The sequence below is a fragment of the Nelusetta ayraudi genome, unplaced genomic scaffold (genome assembly GCF_046127955.1).
Source record: "Nelusetta ayraudi isolate G7.1 ecotype Tasmania unplaced genomic scaffold, CSIRO-AGI_Nayr_v1 ptg000130l, whole genome shotgun sequence".
Classification (NCBI taxonomy): domain Eukaryota; kingdom Metazoa; phylum Chordata; class Actinopteri; order Tetraodontiformes; family Monacanthidae; genus Nelusetta; species Nelusetta ayraudi.
The window spans coordinates 1,461,926-1,480,000 of NW_027466180.1; the positions used below are offsets into that span (position 1 = coordinate 1,461,926).

The following is an 18,075-nucleotide window of genomic DNA, read 5'->3' on the forward strand; positions in this document are numbered from 1 at the left end:
CCAGACTGCATTGGTGAAAGGCTTGAATCAAAGGAAGGAGTGTTTGATGTCAAATGGTTCTACTTTCTGTCCTGATCAAGATGTTGTACCAGGAAAACACATCACACACATCACACACATCAGTAAGTGAGAGTAAACGTCGCTGCCGCCTTTTGTCTGCAAGCCCACAGAAGGTTTCAGTGGGTTTTGAATTGATTTGGGAAACCTGAAATATTTAGAAAAACACAATATAAATAAATAACACAACTTTTTGTCTACCTGAATGAGCGTCTGTCAACAATCAGATTTGTTATGCAGGACAAAGAATGTCGAGGTGCACAGTGAGGCTGTTGCAGGGCCTGTATGGGTGTATTTCTGTGTGCTGGTGTTGTACTGGAGGGGTGACGGAGGAGTGACGGGCAACGGGAGGGGGTAGGTTGGGGTTGGGTGGGCTGAGGATCCCATTAACTGGTGGTGGGGAGTCACAGAGTAACAGGATTAGAGGCTACACCAATAGTAAAACAGCTCAGTGGTGAGAAATCAGAGAGTGCCAGAGCGGTTCAGTGTGAGCCAGTCAGGAGGAGGAGGAGGAGGGAGGGGGGGGGGTGGTTAATCGCACCCAAACACTGGAGCCGGCAAGAGCATCTTCAAATCTTCTGTCACATCTGGACAGTCTGGCACCGTCTTTAGCGAGCCTCCATCTGCATCTTCAACACGGATTTGGATTTTTCAGGCGGTTAAGCAAATTTTTTTTTTTTTTTTTTTTTTTTTTTTCTGGTGTTTTGGGGGGGATTTTTGGAGTGAAACCGCTATGGTGGCGTGGTGATTTGGAGATTTCTAGAAAATCAAGCCAATGGGATTGGCTACTTCGCTCATGGACGCGGGTGAGTCTGCAGCAGCAGCAGCAGCTTTGACTTTTTCCACTCGGAGCACAATGGAAACGTTTTCAATGTGACCTCCTCCGTGCGAGGGTTTCCACTTTGTTTACATGTCAGTCGCCTGCACGGACGACTGAAATACCGCCACGTTTCTCTCCGTTGTGCTGGAAGCGTCGGCCGCGGCGCCGAAGGGGAAGTGGGAGCGCGAGCGCGAGCGGCTCGCAGCAGGAAGCGATATTGTTGTCGTGCTCCTTTGTGCGTCGGTTAAGTTTAGTTTGTCCATTTCTGCTTCCCACTGAAAAGGCTGTGTGTGTTGTCAGAGCACCCCCATCCCACTCCTCCCATCCCACTCCTCCCCCACCCTTACTTGTGTATTGTCACTGTTGCCGATTGGGTTACGCCATGGCACCAGCCCCCGTTCAAAAAAAAAAAAAAACACACACAAAGCACACAAACTGGCCTCAGACTCTCCGTCCACGCCGCCGTGACCACTAGCTGACCGTTGGCTCTCTTCTTCTGCGGTAAGAATCACTCTGGGTTCCCCCTTGCCTCGACTATTAGAGCCGAGTGAATTTGAAGTGACCTTTTTCTTCATGTGACGTCCATTTACTTTGGGCCTCTTTTTTTTTTTTTTTAGAAACGATCCGCTCACTTTTAGCCCCCTTGAGCACATTAGACTTTGAAATGAGACGCGCCGCTTGTTGTTGCTGTTTTGCCAGTTAATGGGGGCCACTCTCTTCTACTTATCTCGTGGCGGTGGCCGGTTCACGGGTTTTTTATTTCACCCGCCGTGTTTTTTCAAAGAGGACCCTGCACAGCCTTGACCGTGCACACTTTGCCCCTGCAGGAAAATCAGCCTCGTTCAATTCATCTCCGCTGCCAAATTTTGAATGTTTCTATAGGCGGCGTCCATGCAAATTTTGAGTCATCAAAAGAATGAAGAATCTTGACTCGCATTGAAACTTTGGCTTCTTGCGAGAGGCAGATGTGGATTCTGTCGGTACTTTTGATTTTGATACGGAAAGCAAAAGCATTTCAGTCATTGCATCTGTGCACAGTCCCAAGAACGTAATGCTTGGTTTGCTAATTCTGATTCCCCATGGTATTAATATTACTCACTTTGCTGTTCCGGTTTATTCTGATGCATCACTTGTTTCAAGCTCGGGATGAGTTGCTTCAGTTTTCACGCGCTGTTTGCACGATCCTACGTTTCTTGTTTATTCTTTGGCATCGCATATGAAATCCAATATAGATTTCTTCTCACTTTTCTCTTCCTCAGAAAATACGAAGTGCCACTTGTTTCGTCTCTATTCTTATCGGTAATCGCCATGTGCTCCCACGGTGCTGCTCCAAAATGAGGCAGATGGTGCCTCTAATTTCTCTATGTGTCATTCGTCATGTTTCAATCCCACACTGGCTCTGCTTGTTCATATGGACGGATGAGAAAACAAGTCGTCCGAGCCGAGACTCCCCCCCCCCCCCCCCGAGCCGGGTTTTTAAAGAGCTGCAGCAGCACTTCTTCCTCCTGCGTGACTTGCCTCACTTCCTTGTGAAGGTCTTTGTTAGCGACAGTGACACGGAATGTCAACGCTGTAAACCTTTGAGTCGCGTCGTGTTGTCGTTTCCGGAGCCGCGTGACCCTTCGGCGAGGGGGGCAGACGCTCATTTTGATAAATGGGGGACGCACAGAGAGGGGGGACCCTGATTGAATTTGTCCATTTAGAGCTGAGCTTGACCTTTTCACCTTGTACTGTGGAATTAAGGCTCCCCATTCATGCTGCATTCTGAAGAATTAGATGCACACTGACAGATTTATTGTACTAATTTTTCACTTTGCTTCTCTTTGGAGATTTGTTGTTTTTGCGCATTTGCCCGCATTAAAGTGGATCTAATAAATGTTTTTTTTTTTTTTTTTATAAATATTCTCTATTCTAGACAGCAAAGAGGCCCGGCGAGCAGACAAGGCCAAGGAGGCCATTCTCCTCGCCTCCTCAGCACACGATTCCAACTACTTTGACATACCTACCAAGGAGGGTCACATGGCCAATAATGGCATCCATGAGATTCCCACTAAGGACACAGAGGGCAACGCCGCACACACAGCCGCAGGTGGGGAGTCTGGTTAGTTCAATCCAATCCAATCCAATTGTGTGCAGTGTGATTGAAGTACACCCCTGACCCCACCCTCCACCCCTCGTCACTGGCTTTCTGATGCATAAAAACTGGGACGAGTCCTCTTTAATAAGAATAAAACGTTGATTTTATATCTGTTATAGCAATAAAAAGTATATTTAACCTCTGTTATAACAATAAAAGTAAATTTAACCTCTGTAATAAGAATTTAAAAAGTACATTTAACCTCTGTAATAAGAATAAATAGTAGATTTGACAGTGATCATCGCAGCGACAGACTGTGTAAAATCGCATCGTCTGCTGTCCGCAGCTCAAGGCCACGCCTCCTTCACCATCGAGTTTGACAACACGTCCCCGGGGAAGGTCACCATCAAGGACCACGTGGCAAAGTTCACGCCCGACCACCATCGGCCGCGCTCCAAGAAGAGCGGAGCGGGCGGAGCCGGGGTGGGCGGGAGGGACCTGAGCACGCTGCAGGCCGCCATGATGGCCTCGGAGAGCAAAGTGGCCGATTGGCTGGCCCAGAACGACCCCACGCTGGTGCGGAGCGAGTCCACTGAGGACGACAGCAAGAGCATCAAGAGCGACGTGCCGGTGCATCTCAAGAGGCTGAAAGGTGAGCGCACTTACTTTTACACGGCATTTATTACGGGTTTTTGGCTTCTTGGCTCATTAGTGCTTATGATTAGAGTTTATGTTTTATGCCAGGAGTCTTATTATTATAAAATAACCTCCATCAACTCATCTCTGAGCGCATTCTTTCTTTTCTTTTTTCTCTGTACTGTTAAAATTCCCGTATGTCGTAAATTCTTTGAAGAGAATACGTGTGTCAAAACCTTTTGGTGCGTTTCCTAGAAATCAAATCACTTCCTATTTTCCTTTTGCATGCTGTAATGCCTGCGCTAAAACACACACAGTTTTGTTTGTGATGTCACAAAGGGAGGGCGCCTCACAAGAAGGTTGTGGGTTTGATTCCAGCCCTGGGACCTTTCTGCCTGGCAGTTTGCATGTTCTCCATGTGTCTGCTGGGTTCTGGGGGCATGAAAGATTTTCTTCCTCGAAGGTGGGGCGTGACAGAGAAAGTTTGAGAACCACTGGATTAATGGATGGATATGGATGGATGGATGGATGGATGGATGGATGGATGGATGGATGGATGGATAGAAGGAAACTCAGGGCCACTGAATCAGTGATTCTGTTGCTCCTCTGTCTGCCAGTGTTCCCGCTGCCAGGAACAGTCCTGGCATGAGGTTCCAGTCGCTTCCAGAAGTAATAATTTTAAAAAAGAATGTCTCAATGCTGCCATACAACGCCGGCCGGCCGGCAGACAGCAGACCGCATGGCTGGTTCAGGAACGTAATTGAATGTGGGTCAATTTACGACGTTGCTGACGTGTGTGAGTGGGTTGGAGGGGAGGAGGGAGGGAGGACCGGCAGACGGGAGATGATGAAAATGGAAATGTGCGAGGCGGCATCAGTGGAAAGCAGGAGAGCTAATTCCTGTGATGGACTCGCTGCCTCGCTGTCCACTCACCTCACGGGTGATGGATCGTCGCTGTTCAGTTTTGTTGGTATTTTTCTTTGATCTATAAAGTCTTGGTCTTGTCTCGGTCTCCAACCCCCAATGTCTTGGCCTTGTCTCGATCTCGATACTCTCTATAGTCTTGAAAATGTCTTGACTACACTGACGATTGGTGCAAATGGCAGAGGAGGGGGAAAAAAAAACAGAGTGGAGTGGAAGAGACGGGTGAGCGTGAGCAGGACGGACAGCGAGGGGCAGCGGGTGGGAGGAAACTGTCTGTTCACACCAGCGCTGCGACGGGAACAGGTAGAGCCGAGGGAGCGGCGGCACTGAGCGTGACGCCGAGGGCAGAGTGAGGAGCGGCGGCGATGATTGGACGAGGACGAGAGAGAGAGAGAGTGAGAGTGAGAGTGAGGGAGGGTGAGGGGCTGGCTGCCTGGACTGCAGTGGAAGCAGGAAGGGAGGCGGCAAATGAGGAGAAAGCCAGTCTGGCTACGTGTTTGCGGCACGTGCGCCTTCAGACGTGCTCGGCGCCGGCCTGCGGTGCACTGAGCGGTGCGGCGAGAGGTGCTCGGGGCGCGGAGGACCGAGGCTGAGAGCGAGAGCGAGGCTTTTGATTGGCTGGCATCGAGGTGAGAGTCGTTTATGAGCAGTTTCTCAGTAAGAAGTGTTACTCTTTGTTCAAATGGGAGGGGGTTATGCTCAGCTTCGCGTGCATGGTTGGTTTATAGTCACTCGCCGGGTTGAAAAGACTAAATGCAAAATTCACAGGGATAAAATTTCCTGCTTGTGCACGTTGCAATTGTTTGATGAAGCAAACACACTGGGGCAAGCTGTGTTTTTTCATGCAATGGGTGTGTGTGTGTGTGTGTGTGTGTGTGTCGGCAGCGGTGATAAGCCATGCACAGTGAGTCATAGCGGGGCAAACAGGGCAAAGCACCGCTGGCTGGACTCTGACAGATACCTCTGTTCTCCTTCAGCCAACAGCCTCTTTGTCTGCGGGGACAGAATATTTAAGACCCTCTGTTGATGCTGCTGCAAGTCCCACCATGTTTTTTTTTTTTTTCTTCTTCTTCTTTTCGTTCTCATGGCCGTTTTGAACTATTCTTCTCTACGTTTTTGGCTGAGTCGGAAAGTTGCAGAAATGCTGCAGAAGCAAGCCGAGCGCCGCATAGTCACATGACACGTGGGTGCCCGAACGGTTTAATATCTGTAAAACCGAGCTGCTGTTATTTTGCCGCTGCATGGGTGAAGCTCTTTAAAAAAAATAGCAATTTTTCTAATGCGACTGAGAATGCTTTTTATTTTTGGATTTGAACTCCTCGACCCCCCCCCCTCACGCTCTCAAAGGACGGGAATGCTTCCATGACGGTCTTTTGCAAAATAAAAGCGTTATTTCCAAAATTTCGACAAAGTGCTAATTCTCCTAAAATCTCCTCCCGCTTGTTAAAAAATAATCCGTCCCCTCCTCCGTCCAAACACAACGCGCCATTTTCACTTGAAGTGAACTGGTCACGTGACCCCGTACGTCACGTCCGCTGACGTGTAAATGCGAATAAAGTCTTTCCACGACACTTTTGCGACATCCCTCGATATGGATACGTCTGAAAAAGCACCTCATGAGAGCGTCAAAACATCATAGAGATATTTCAGAGGTTTTTCCAGGTTCAGGTGTTTCCATCACCAGTTTTTTCAACTCTCGGGGTAACGGAAACGCAGCTGGTCGGAACAGAACCCAACGACTCCGCTTCTCTCAGTCAGTGATGAGCTTTGGTCATTATTTTTTTTTATTAAAGCAGGCAGCCTCTCGCACAGGATTTATCTCCTGCACTCTGCAGCTGCTATTCAAGTGCATGGCTTCGTGCATTTTGTTAATAATTGATGCGTTAATACACAAGAGGGGAGTGGATTAAGTCGTTGATTGATTGATCTGCTGGTAAACAGAGAAGTCGTGCAGAGGGGAGTCGCGATTGTGCAGTCGTCGCAGCGGAAACCGCGACTGTTTTGTAAAAAGACTCCGAGTGTTTGATTTGTGGAAGCGCAGGCACCCGTGTTGACCGTCGGCTCGTTAACCGCCTGTCTGACTGTGTGAGTGTGTGTCTGCGTGAGCGGCCTTCAGCTCTGCCGCACCCTTCAATCATCAGCAGCCTCTGAGTCTCTCCGAGTCTGTCTGCCTTTTTCTTTTCTCCCTCAGCTCTTCCCTCATTCTCCCCCCATCCAGCCTTCTTTTCTCCTCTCAACCCCTTTTCAGCCTTCTCGGGTCACCCCCCCCACCCCTCGCTTCACCACCTCCTCCTCCTCCTCCTCCTCCTCTTCTTCCAACCACACGCTGCCATCCATCCCCTCCCCCCTCGTCTCTCCCACTGCCAGTAGGCAGGGCCAGTTACCATGTGGGTGACATGTCTGGATCAGTGCGGCACACTGTCTGCTGACTAGCAAGGGGACCGGCCGAAATGTGGAGTAGTGTCTCCAGCAGGCTGCAGTAACCGAGGCGCTGGACGCGTTGGGACGATCAGACTGGAGACTCTGAGTTGGTCTGTGCCTGATTTTATGGATTCTTCTTCTTCTTCTTTTTCTTCTCCGTCCTCTTCTTCTTCTCGCTTATGCCGCCTTGATCCTCGACAGTTGCGCCGCACAAAACAGCAGCTTCTTCTTTGGGGACTCGGAGCAGCTGATGTCTGTTGCTATGATACTGTTGCCTATCAGTTGAAATGCTGATTCAAGGCTGTGATGGTCTCCCAGCTGTTGATAGGGAGAAACGCGTCGGTAGATAGGTTTGAAAGAAGATAAATCTTCCCGCAGGTAAGAAAACCGTTTGGTTTTAATGTGAATTGCGAGTGTTGAGTCGCATTGTTGCATCTGGGCTTCTGTAAACCCGATGATTGATCTTTCCCCCAGCAGGGGGCACTTTGCTCACCTCTCTCTTCTCTCTCTCTCCTGCCCGCCGACAGGCAGCAAGCATGAGGACGGCACGCAGAGCGATTCCGAAAACGGGCCGGGCCTGCGCTTCGCCAGCCGCCGCCACGCCCTCGAGGAGCGCCTGAAGGCGTCGCACGGCCACGCGGGAGCTGCGGCGGCGGCGGCAGGAGGAGACGGAGGCGTAGGAAGCGTCACAGTGAGCGGCTCCAGAGCCGCCGGCTCCCGCACGGCCTTCATGATCGAGTTGTACGACGAGGAGAACCCCCGCAAGCGCCGCTCCTACTCCTTCTCCCAGACTGCGCCCCTGCTTGGGGGAGGAGCCGGCGGGGAGGGGCTGTGTCCGCAGCCTCCGTCCCACCCCAAGGTGTTCAGCATCTCCACCTCCGCTGCTTCTGCCTCGGAGCAAGGTAATAATATTACATTATATAACATAACATGACTATAAAAGAAAAAAAAACTGTTAGGATGTCGCAACCCTTAAAAAATTGTTGATTTTTAAAAATGAGTGGAAATAGCTCCCTTTTTGTTTGTTAGTCGGTTGAAGAGAGGAACGTGTGCATCTTTGTTCCACGTCTGGCCACTAGGGCCATTCTAGTCTGAGACAATGTTTTTTGCCTGCTGCAGGTGGCTTCAAAAAGCCATTTTTCGCATTTTATAAAACTTTTCACCGGTCCTGACCTGCTTGCCATTTCATCCGAAATGCTCCTCTAGGGAAGGTCCCCGCTCCCATACCGGCCACGGTGACCGCCGGAGCCCCCACGGCCGCCCGCGTGCTCCTCAAGCAGCGGTCCGAGGACCTCAGCGTGGGCCGCAGCTCGGCCAGCACCGGCCTGGCCACGGGGAGCCCCAGCAGCCCCAGCGAGGACACCTCGGTGGTGGGACGAGGGGCGGGCACGGCCGCGGGCGAGGAGGCGGAGGACGACCACAGCGACAAGGGCACCTACACCATCGAGCTGGAGAACAGGAACGCCGAGGAGGAGGAGGCGCGGCGCATGATAGACAAGGTGGCGACCACCTCATGAGAGCATCAAAACCTTTTAGCCATGTTTGAGAGGTTTTTCAAAGTTTCCATTACCAATGTTTTATTGCCATATTTAGGTTTTGCGCGATTCTAGTGGTAATGGAAACGCAGCTTCTTATTTTTGCTCAGCCGAGTCCATTCACTCCCACTGAGAAGACTTATAGTATATAGTTTGTATATATATATATACATATGTATATATATATATATATATATATATATGTATGTATATATATATATATATATATATATATATATATATATATATATATATATATATATATATATATATATATATATATATATATATATATATACATACATATATATATACACTCAGCACAGCTGTTTTATAAAGCAGTGCTGCAGAAAGACTGAAAATCAAATTACTATGTTTGTTCTGTAACACATCACACACACATCACACACACACACACACACACACACACAACTTGTCTAAAAGAAACGATGCAGAACATTTCAATTTATAGGTTTAAAGTGACATTAACTGGCAGAGCTACCGGGCCACGTGACTCGATTGGTCAATTTATGGAAGAATCATCAAGCCCTGCTTTTCCCTTCCATAGATTTTGTCGCCTGCTTCCACAAGAAAAACCTTCCAGCTCATGTCAGGAGGTTATATAATCAGTGTGGTGCACAGAGAACCATACATTCAAATCTGGGAGTTTTGTCATGCTAATTCCTGTAATTAGCTGACAGAATAATTGGCATCCCGCTGTGTCCCGCTTGTTCTCGCTGTCTCTTAAGTAAAATGTGTGCTTGCGCGTGTGTGTGTGTGTGTGTGTGTGTGTGTGTGCGTGTGTGTGTGTGTGTGTGTGTGTGTGTCTGTGTTTGTGTGTTTGTGTGTGCGGGCGCAGCTCCCTTCTCCTCGCCTGGTACTCGACTGTTGACTGTTTTTGAGTGCTTTAATCTGTCAGCAGTTTGGAAGGATTCTCTGAGCGTTCAGATATCGTGAAGTGGGTTTTTCACTCCTGTTTCAGTCCTCAAGAGGCCTTTCATTGTAGTAAGATATAAATCGTGGTAAAATATCAACAATACTGATTTTTTTTTTTTCTTCACTTCATTCACAGGTTTTTGGTGTGCAGCAAAATCAAGACGCTTCTATTCTCTCAGAGCCAAAGAGCGGCAAAGTGAAGGAAGCAGGAGAGACGTGCAAAGAGGTATGAAGTCAATGGCTAAACCAGCACCTCATCACAGCTTCAAAAGCTTTCGCGATATTTGAGAGGTTTTTCGAAGTTTAAGTGTTTCCACCACCAGCTTTTATCGCGATATTTAGGTTTTGCGCAATTCTGGGGGGAATGGAAATGCAGCCTGTGTCAGAGGGTAACGTCTGAGTGTGTGGGTGGTGGGGAGAGCTTCACACTGGGAGTCACACTGACTTCCACGTCTCGTCCCCTTGCCGCTCCTCCCCCCTCGCTCACCAGTTGTTTGATGGCAGGAGGCTTGTCCTCTCAGTGGCTGACCTACATCACGCTGGAACAAGGAGAGACACTCTGGGCCCTCCGGCTGCTGTGTGTGACAGAGGGAGATTCGGCTCTTGTACACCGACAGGCCTCTTATCTCGAGCGCCGTTCTCTCCTCTTTGAAGTGGATCGCAAATGAGCTGAACTGAAATGAACTGAAAAATGTTCCGAACGCCAATTTTGAAACAAATTTTGAACTCTATCCACAGCCCATATTATAACCATTGTAAATCTGATTTAGCTTCCGATGCAACTTCCGATGAACCCTTTGATTGGAAACTTATATTTAGAGCCTCTGCTAAGCGTTCTCTTCCTTTCCCTGGCCCCTCTCCCTCTCTGCTGCCCCCCTCAGGCTCTTCCTGGTGACTCGAGCTGGGTCTCCCAGTGGGCCAGCTTAGCTGCCAATCACACCCGCACAGACCCAGAGGGCTCCGGGGCGGAGACCGCCAACTTCCTGCATAAAGAAATAGGTATGTCTGAAAACGAATGGGCTTCGTGAGTCTCCACCAGTTGAGAACCAGTGAAGCAGCGGATCCCAGTTAACCACACGTGTCCTCTCTCCACTTGAAGCCGACACCTTCGAGCCCGGCGCTCCGCTGAGCAGAGGCGACTCCTCCTCGAGTCTGAGCGAACGCAAGCGCCGGACCCTCCCCCAGCTGCCCGGGGACGAGCCCAGGGCCAAACCCAGCGCCAGAGTCCCGGGCCCGAGGTCCGAGGTCGGGGAGAAACAGGACACGGAGCCGCAGGAGAAAGAGAACAAGGGAGACGGAGAGTCTCCGGCGCCCGCCTCCCTCGGCGAGATGACGGGCAAACGCAGCCAAAGCTCCACCTCGTCCCCATCCAGAACCCCCCTGCGGACCTCCGGCAGCACAGAGCGGAGGAAGAGGTCGGAGGTCGGGGAAGTGGGGGAGAAGTGCGGGAAGCCTCTGGTGCGGCAGGGCAGCTTCACCATCGACAAGCCCAGCGGCAGCGTCCCGGCCGAGCTCATCCCTCGCATCCAGCGGGGGGGCGGCGGCGGCGGCGGCGGCGGCGGCGGCGGCGGGCGAGAGCGCAGCGACTCGGTGGGCAGCATGGACACGGCCACCCTGCTGAAGGACACCGAGGCCGTCATGGCCTTCCTGGAGGCCAAGTTGAGAGACGAAAGCAAGATAGAGCAGAAGAGCAGCGGCGGCAAAAAAAGTGGAAAAGGCGTCCAGGGCTTCGGCTCTGGCTTCCCGGTCCGGACCGAGTCGGTCTCCCCCGAGTCGGACGTGGACACGGCCTCCACGGCCAGCCACGCGGCCGGCGAGGCCGAGAGGAGGGCCGGCGCCGGCAGCGAGCAGAAGCGGCGCTCACTCAGCAGCATGCACCGAGAGAAGAGCAACATGAGCACGGCGGCGTCCAGGGGCGGTGGCAGTAGCGCCGGCGCCACCCGCGAGCGCCTGGACAGGAAGTCCAGAACCAGGACGACCCAGCCGGCCGGCGTCGTCCCCTCCCCCCGAGTCCGCCAGCCCTCCCTGGACCTGACCGACGACGACCAGACGTCCTCCTTCCCCATCTCCGACATCCTCTCCTCAGACCAGGAGGCCGGCTCGGCCCACTCCAAGCCGGCCAGAACCGGCGCGGCCGCCGGCTCCTCCAGGAGCAGCCGCGGCCCGCAAGGGGCGCTGCCTCAGCCACGGCCCACCAGGGCGTCCCTCCTGCGCCGCGCCAGGCTGGGCGACGCCTCGGACACGGACCTGGCCGACGCCGACCGGGTGTCGGTGGCGTCCGAGGTGTCCACCACCAGCTCCACCTCCAAGCCGCCGCCGGGCCGCCGCGGCCCAACCAGGCTGGACCTGCTGGCTCAGCCGCGACGGAACCGCCTGGGCTCCTTCTCGGCGCGCAGCGACTCAGAGTGCACGGTGACGCGGGGCTCCGCCTCCGCCTCCTCCTCGTCGGCCCGCCTGTCGGCCGAGACCGCCCTGCGGCTGGGCCTGCGCTCGTCCACGCCCACCGAGGGGAAGCTGACTCCCAGGATGAGAGCCAGCAGCGTGTCCAAGCTCAACGAGACCAAGAGCAAGAGCGCCACCGCCACCGCCGGCTACTGTTCGCCCACAGGTCAGTCTGATCTGTTCAATCAGGTGTTTTTCTATTCATTGGCGCGTCATCGAGTTTTAATGTTACACTGTGTTGTGACATATTTGTGCGTTGGTTGTCATCACTCAGAGAGCTCTCAGGCTGAGGGCGCTGACGCACAGGAAGAGCTGATGGGTACTGTACCGAAGCTACTGTCGCACTTTAGAAAGAGTGTGTGTGTGTGTGTGTGTGCGTGTGCGCGTGCGTGTGCGCGTGCGCGTGCGTGTGCGCGTGTTCTTGTGTCAGAGCTGCGTCACAAACCACGTCGAGGCTGTTGGATAAGTTAGTTTGCGAAAACATATATTTAATAGGGATCCACCGATACCACTTTCTTACAGAACCAGTTATACCGATACCAAGGACTTAATAAGGCCATGATTTTTTTTCCCCACAGATGTTCTGTTATTTGAACAACATTCCTCAGGTTTCACTGGAGTACAAACACAATAGCAAAATTGTCGTATACATGCATATACAACTGGTATCGGTGTCGTGGTATCGGCGTTTTATTTTGCAATTACGAGTTGAGTACTCAACCCCGGTATCGGTACCAATACCTGATACCAGACATCGGTATCGGTACATCCCTAATAATTAATGTGGTGAAATACTGCACGGCTTCAGAACTTTGGTCAGATTTTAGATTGGATTTAGAGGTTCTGCACCTGCGGCGAGGTTGGAGTGACCCAGCTCTAGCATGATGTTGCTACGGCGACCGCGCTTCTCCTCAGTGACCATCCGTCGCCTCATGATGTGATAAGTAAAAAGGATGCACTAATCTGCTAAATCACATATTGAGAGCCAAGGGTGCTTGAAATTTGAGAGGATGTTGCAGAGCATAATGTTGCCTCATCATAGCGCAGCTACACTAATGCTGTTGTGTGACTGTTGTCCAGCAGTCTAACAAGCAGCTGGCTCTTTTTTGTTGTTGTTTTTTTTCCGCTGGCCTTGGTGTTGGGTTTGCATTTGTTCATAACTATTGGATAACAACTTGTTGTTTTTTTTGCAATAACCTCCCATTTTTAATTTTCCCCTGCGAAGAATCTCTCGATGTCGCAACCACTAAACGCTGCTTTCCTTCTCCGTCGCCTCCACCAGTGTCCAGCAGCAACCGGTGGAGGCGGCTGCCGCCCGAGTACGGCTCCACGTCGGAGGAAGAGTTCGGCTCCAGCAGGAACTCCCCCAAGCACGGCGGACGCTCCCACGTGCGGCCTCACCACCTGGTGCCGCACCGCGGCTCCAGGCTGGGCACCGGCGCCATCCCGGGTTCTACTAGCGGCGCCGCGACTGGCCCAGGCGGCATCGGGGTCAAACACCGCATGAAGGAGCAGGACGAGTACATCCGGGACTGGACGGCGCACAGCGAGGAGATAGCCAGGTGCTGATCTTTTGCACATCAGTGAATTTCAAACACCAACAGCATTCTGTATTGCGCATGTTGCATGGTTCCACAACCCTAAAGACCTCCTCCTTCCCTCCCTCCCTCCCCATCTGTCTGTCTGTCTGTCTGTCTGATGGTTGACAGGTTGTTCCCATGTGTGCGCAGGATCAGCCAGGACCTGGCTAAGGACTTGGCCATCTTGGCCCGCGAGATCCACGACGTGGCCGGCGAGATCGACTCGGTCAGCTCGTCGGGCACGGCGCCCAGCACCACGGTCAGCACCGCCGCCACCACCCCGGGATCGGCCATCGACACCCGGGAAGAGGTAGGCCCTGCACGCCCCGCACGCCCCGCGCAGCCGGACTTACAGGAGAGCATGAGAAAGGTGCCCGACTACTCCTCTTCTACATCTTCTTCTTCTTCTGCTATCCTTACTGCGTGTGTTCTTTGCTCCTCACATCCATCCTGCTCTGCTTGGCTACCAGCCGGAGGCCTCGTATCTTGCTTTGCTCTGCTCCCATTAAGCTTATTATGTATTTATTTACCGACTTAATCGCACAAGATTAACTTTTTGCTTCAATATCCACTTAGTGAATCTGTTTTCTTAATGCCATTTACATTGTATGCAAAAAACATTGTCATTATTTATTACTATTAGTGTAGCAGCAGCAAACATTACATCACAGATTCATCATGAAAGAAATGTGTAAAACAATAAAAGATTAAAAGTGCAGACAGTACAATGCATTCAGTTCAGTGCAGTTTCAGTGGTGATGGCAGCAACATCTCCTGGAGCTTCGTTTTTACCTCCCGTGTGTCTTCCATTACCAGCTGGTGGATCGTGTCTTTGACGAGAGCCTCAACTTCAAGAAGATCCCGCCCGTCATTTCCACCAACAGCGCCCCGGAGGTCAACGGCAAACCTGTGGAGCTCCGCCCCCGAGCCCCCGACAGCCTGGAGCCGCGAGCGTTGAGGAGGCGCACCTGGAACAGAGAGGAGGTGGGTCCTGCAGACCTGCAAGGTGGGGAACTGGCGCCGATGCGTTGAGCTAACTGGACCTGTTTGTGCTGTTCAGGCCGTGTTGGACAGTCTGCTGCTGCACTCCGTCTCCCAGCTGTCCACCAAGATCAGACACTCCGTCGACAAAACAGCAGGAAAAATCAGGTGGGAGTAAACGCTGTGCGATAACAAGTGGACAGTCAGGAACTGTAAAACATCTCACTAAGTAATATTTTTTTACTGTGTAGATAAGTTTTTGTTCTGCTCTCCTTCCCATACAGGATTCTGTTCAAGGATAAGGACAGAAACTGGGACGAAATTGAGAGCAAACTGCGTGTAGACAGTGACGTACCACTGCTGAAAACATCCAACAAGGTAAAGAAACTCCATCAGCCTGAATCACAATAATGTTTCAAAAAAAGATGAACAAGAAAAACAGATGAACCTCTTCTCCCTCACTTCTCAGGAATTCTCCTCCATTCTGCTGGAACTGAAGAAAGTTGAGAAGCAGCTTCAAGGTATAAACAGAACTTCCTCAGTCAACACATCAGAGCTAATGACAAGTTGCCCGATGAATGAGATTCTATCTCCAAGGAAGTAGTGTTGCAGTACTGGAGATTGGTCTTGCTTTAGAAACATACTGGAATTTTGAAAAAAGATACTGGTCATTTTTTTCTGTTTTGTTCTTTTCTCTGATATATAAAGTCTTGGTCTTGTCTCGATCTCAATACTCTCTGGTCTTGATAATGTCTTGGTCTCTGGTTTGTGCGGTCTTGACTACAACACTTCAAGGAAGTATCTGATTAAAAATACAAAAGTAAAAAGGTCCAACATTTTAGCTGAATATTAATGGCATATAAATCCTCCAAACTCTCGATTCTGCTTTCAAGTGATCAACGTGATGGTGGACCCAGACGGGACCCTGGACGCGCTGGCCAGCCTGGGCCTGAGCAGCCCCTCCACCCCGACGCAGCCCCACACCGCCAAAACGACTTCCTCCTGCGCCGCCTCTGTAGCGCCGCCTGCCAAAGAGCCGCTCCCAGAGATCCCGCCGGGGCCCGGAGCACCGACGGCCCGCGTCCAGGCGCCCCCTGCTGGCGCCAAGGAGATCGTGCGAGACCCCGGCCGCGGAGTCGGAGGACTTCTCTTCAACCGCATGAGGCCGAGCGGCGAGGAAGCCATCATGCAGAAGTAGCAGAGTCGGCGCGAAACATTGAAGGAAAAAAAAAAACTAATTCACAGATAAACAATTCGGGTTTTTCTTTTTTTTTTTTTTTTTTGCTATTCAACGACTCAAACCTGTTCCTGCCAACTGGTCAAACTCCAGGAGCGCCCCCTTCTGGTTGTACACTCTCCCTCTTGCCTTCTCCGTGTGACTGGACCTCATTTCCACTAAGGACTTGCCTTAAACCGTCAACTCCAGTAGTAGCAGCGCCCCCCTGTGCCCTCCCGGATATTGTACAAGCTTTTGAAGACTTTAACACAGTACTCTAAGACCAACAGAATGCGATGTTGTAAAGACAAAAAACACTTGCAAAATATACTCTATTTACACAATGCTGAAATGCAGCTCAAAGAACAATGAAGCAGCCTTAAGACACACACTGACACACGCTGACACACTCCTCACACTCGCTGAAATTGTTTGCAAACCAAGCAAGATGCAGATCGTTGAGATATTTTGCCAACTCGAACCGTCCGTGCATGCATCTGTAAAACTGATCCTGTGGAAAAAGGGTTTCTGTAGCGACCCGGCCCCTCCCCCAACCGCCCATCTCCGCCTCTTCTTCCCTTCAGTCCTGCATTCTTCCTCCTTCCTGTCTCACAGTAGTTGGGAAATGACCACGCGGAAAGTTCGGCCCTGCGGTAGCATGTGCAGGACAGAGCTGAGAGCCTCTCTGTTCACTCTTACTAATACTGGAATGGCTTTTTTTAAAAAAGAAAAACTAAAAACGATTAAAAACAGCCTTTGGAAAAATTAATTTTAAAGGTCCTGCTAAAACTGAGAAAACGGTTTCATCATTTCAAAATGATTAAATACCAAACGGATTGATTTAATTGCAGATGCTCTCAAGCGGTCAATAGGAATCTCACAGGCCCAGAACTAACAAATCGGCCTCCAGAGCGGCTGTTCACTTCACTTCATGCGTCATCCTCCCTGATTGTCAAGACTGATGTTTTTTTTTCCATCTAGTTGAAGACTGAGAGCTCGTTACACCGAAACACGAGCTCACATTTTGGCCGTTGTGAGTCGGCCAATGAGAATCAGTGCCCTTTGCCTCTGAGCACGACCTCCACTCAAGTGTCCTATCATTTCCAATTGGCTCTTTTCTACCTTGTTCCAGTGAGGGAGGGGTGGTGTGATTTTTTTTTTTTAAATAGCGGTGAGGAGTCAAGAAGGTTTTTTTACTTCATTTTTTTTAACGTAACATTTCAATACTGCTATTGTAGATACTGTAGACCTTTTGAAAAGATTTTGTGTCACCTCACACTGAGTTTATGGAATTAGTTTCAGTTTGTGGCAACTGAAGGAGGCCTTCCGCGGTTCAAAATGCTTCTTAGAGGAATGTCAACAAGGAAATAATAACTTTTAAAATTATTTTTTTCCACTTTTGCTTGTTGATTTTCCCTATTTTTCACCAAGGAGAGAAATTCAAGGTGACTGATACTGTATGGTTACAGTATAGCTGTTAAGTTAACCACTTTATCATTGACTGTGCTGCTTTTTTTTTGGTTACTACAGACTCAGCATATAGTCTGTGTTTTAGATTACGGCAACCTAAACACAGTTTAATGTAGTACTTAGATGTGTTTGCCATTGTGAGTTTAGGTACTCCGGAGTACATGTTCAGTTTCCTGTCTTTAAACTGTACTGTAACATTTGTTTCCAATGCCTCAAAGTGCCCATTTAGACTGAAGAATGGCATTGATTGAAGAAAAACACGTAGCTGTCTAAAAAAAAAAAAAAAAAAAACCCTCTTATTTTGCACATCGTTCGTTTTTTGTTTTCTTTCCAACTTTGAAAGATGCAGTGAAACACTGCATTAGATATCACATTTGGATACAGATCCAGTTGCCTGATATCAGATACAAACGCCTCACCACTCCGGAATAATTCTGTCCATACAAACAAAACCCCTCATTGTGCTTTTTTTCTTCTACTTCCCCACATTTTTTTTTTTTTTATCAAAATTGCAAATCAGGACTGTGAATGATAGGTACATGTTTATTTTATTTTTTTTGAAATTCTACATGTCCTTTTTTAATCAGTGTTGTCTTTTTTTCCCCCTCCTCGTCATTTTTGTAAAGAAAACAAACGCAACTATATTTATTTTTTGTCTCATGTTTTGTGAATGTGTCATGCATTTTATACAGTATTTGTTCGACTACCTGCATCGTTTCTTAATGTTAATAAAAGAGAGCCATTCACCTGCCCCCGCTTTCATTTGACACACAAGTAACACATTAATCTCGTCTTGGAACCCAATCGCACAAACATCCCGAGTGAGACGTGACTGTGCACAACAGTGCAATAAGCGACTGTGACAGTGCGTGCAGTAATTTCAAGGACAGTTCAGGTTTACTGAAGCGCTTTATTTGTTTGATTTGTAAACTCTTCAAATCCACGGGACAAACTGTTGACGTTTCACAACAATGACCTGG

The 18,075-nt window shown here is 50.0% G+C and overlaps 2 protein-coding genes across 9 annotated transcripts in view; one reads left to right on the forward strand and one right to left on the reverse strand.

The window, feature by feature from the left end:
- The window catches only part of cep170aa (centrosomal protein 170Aa), a 33,761-nt gene extending 15,920 nt beyond the window's left edge, over window positions 1–17,841 (forward strand). For 2 of the 8 annotated variants that reach the window (XM_076050810.1, XM_076050809.1), the window contains exons 9-23: window positions 2,793–2,978; window positions 3,301–3,606; window positions 7,463–7,837; window positions 8,142–8,434; window positions 9,543–9,632; window positions 10,288–10,405; window positions 10,506–12,014; window positions 12,123–12,167; window positions 13,131–13,410; window positions 13,558–13,798; window positions 14,245–14,412; window positions 14,489–14,577; window positions 14,694–14,787; window positions 14,879–14,930; window positions 15,303–17,841. In XM_076050810.1, coding sequence (XP_075906925.1) covers window positions 2,793–2,978; window positions 3,301–3,606; window positions 7,463–7,837; window positions 8,142–8,434; window positions 9,543–9,632; window positions 10,288–10,405; window positions 10,506–12,014; window positions 12,123–12,167; window positions 13,131–13,410; window positions 13,558–13,798; window positions 14,245–14,412; window positions 14,489–14,577; window positions 14,694–14,787; window positions 14,879–14,930; window positions 15,303–15,607 — 4,151 coding nt within the window. In that variant the 3' untranslated portion in view covers window positions 15,608–17,841. The remainder of the gene's footprint in view (window positions 1–2,792; window positions 2,979–3,300; window positions 3,607–7,462; window positions 7,838–8,141; window positions 8,435–9,542; window positions 9,633–10,287; window positions 10,406–10,505; window positions 12,015–12,122; window positions 12,168–13,130; window positions 13,411–13,557; window positions 13,799–14,244; window positions 14,413–14,488; window positions 14,578–14,693; window positions 14,788–14,878; window positions 14,931–15,302) is intronic. The other 6 variants (XM_076050816.1, XM_076050812.1, XM_076050817.1 and 3 more) reach the window with 6 other exon arrangements.
- A 150-nt stretch (window positions 17,842–17,991) lies between these two features.
- The window catches only part of hint1 (histidine triad nucleotide binding protein 1), a 1,169-nt gene continuing 1,085 nt past the window's right edge, over window positions 17,992–18,075 (reverse strand). Inside the window, exon 3 of the mRNA XM_076050818.1 lies at window positions 17,992–18,075. This exon is cut by the window's right edge and continues 221 nt beyond it. The gene's annotated coding sequence lies outside the window, so the exon portion shown is untranslated.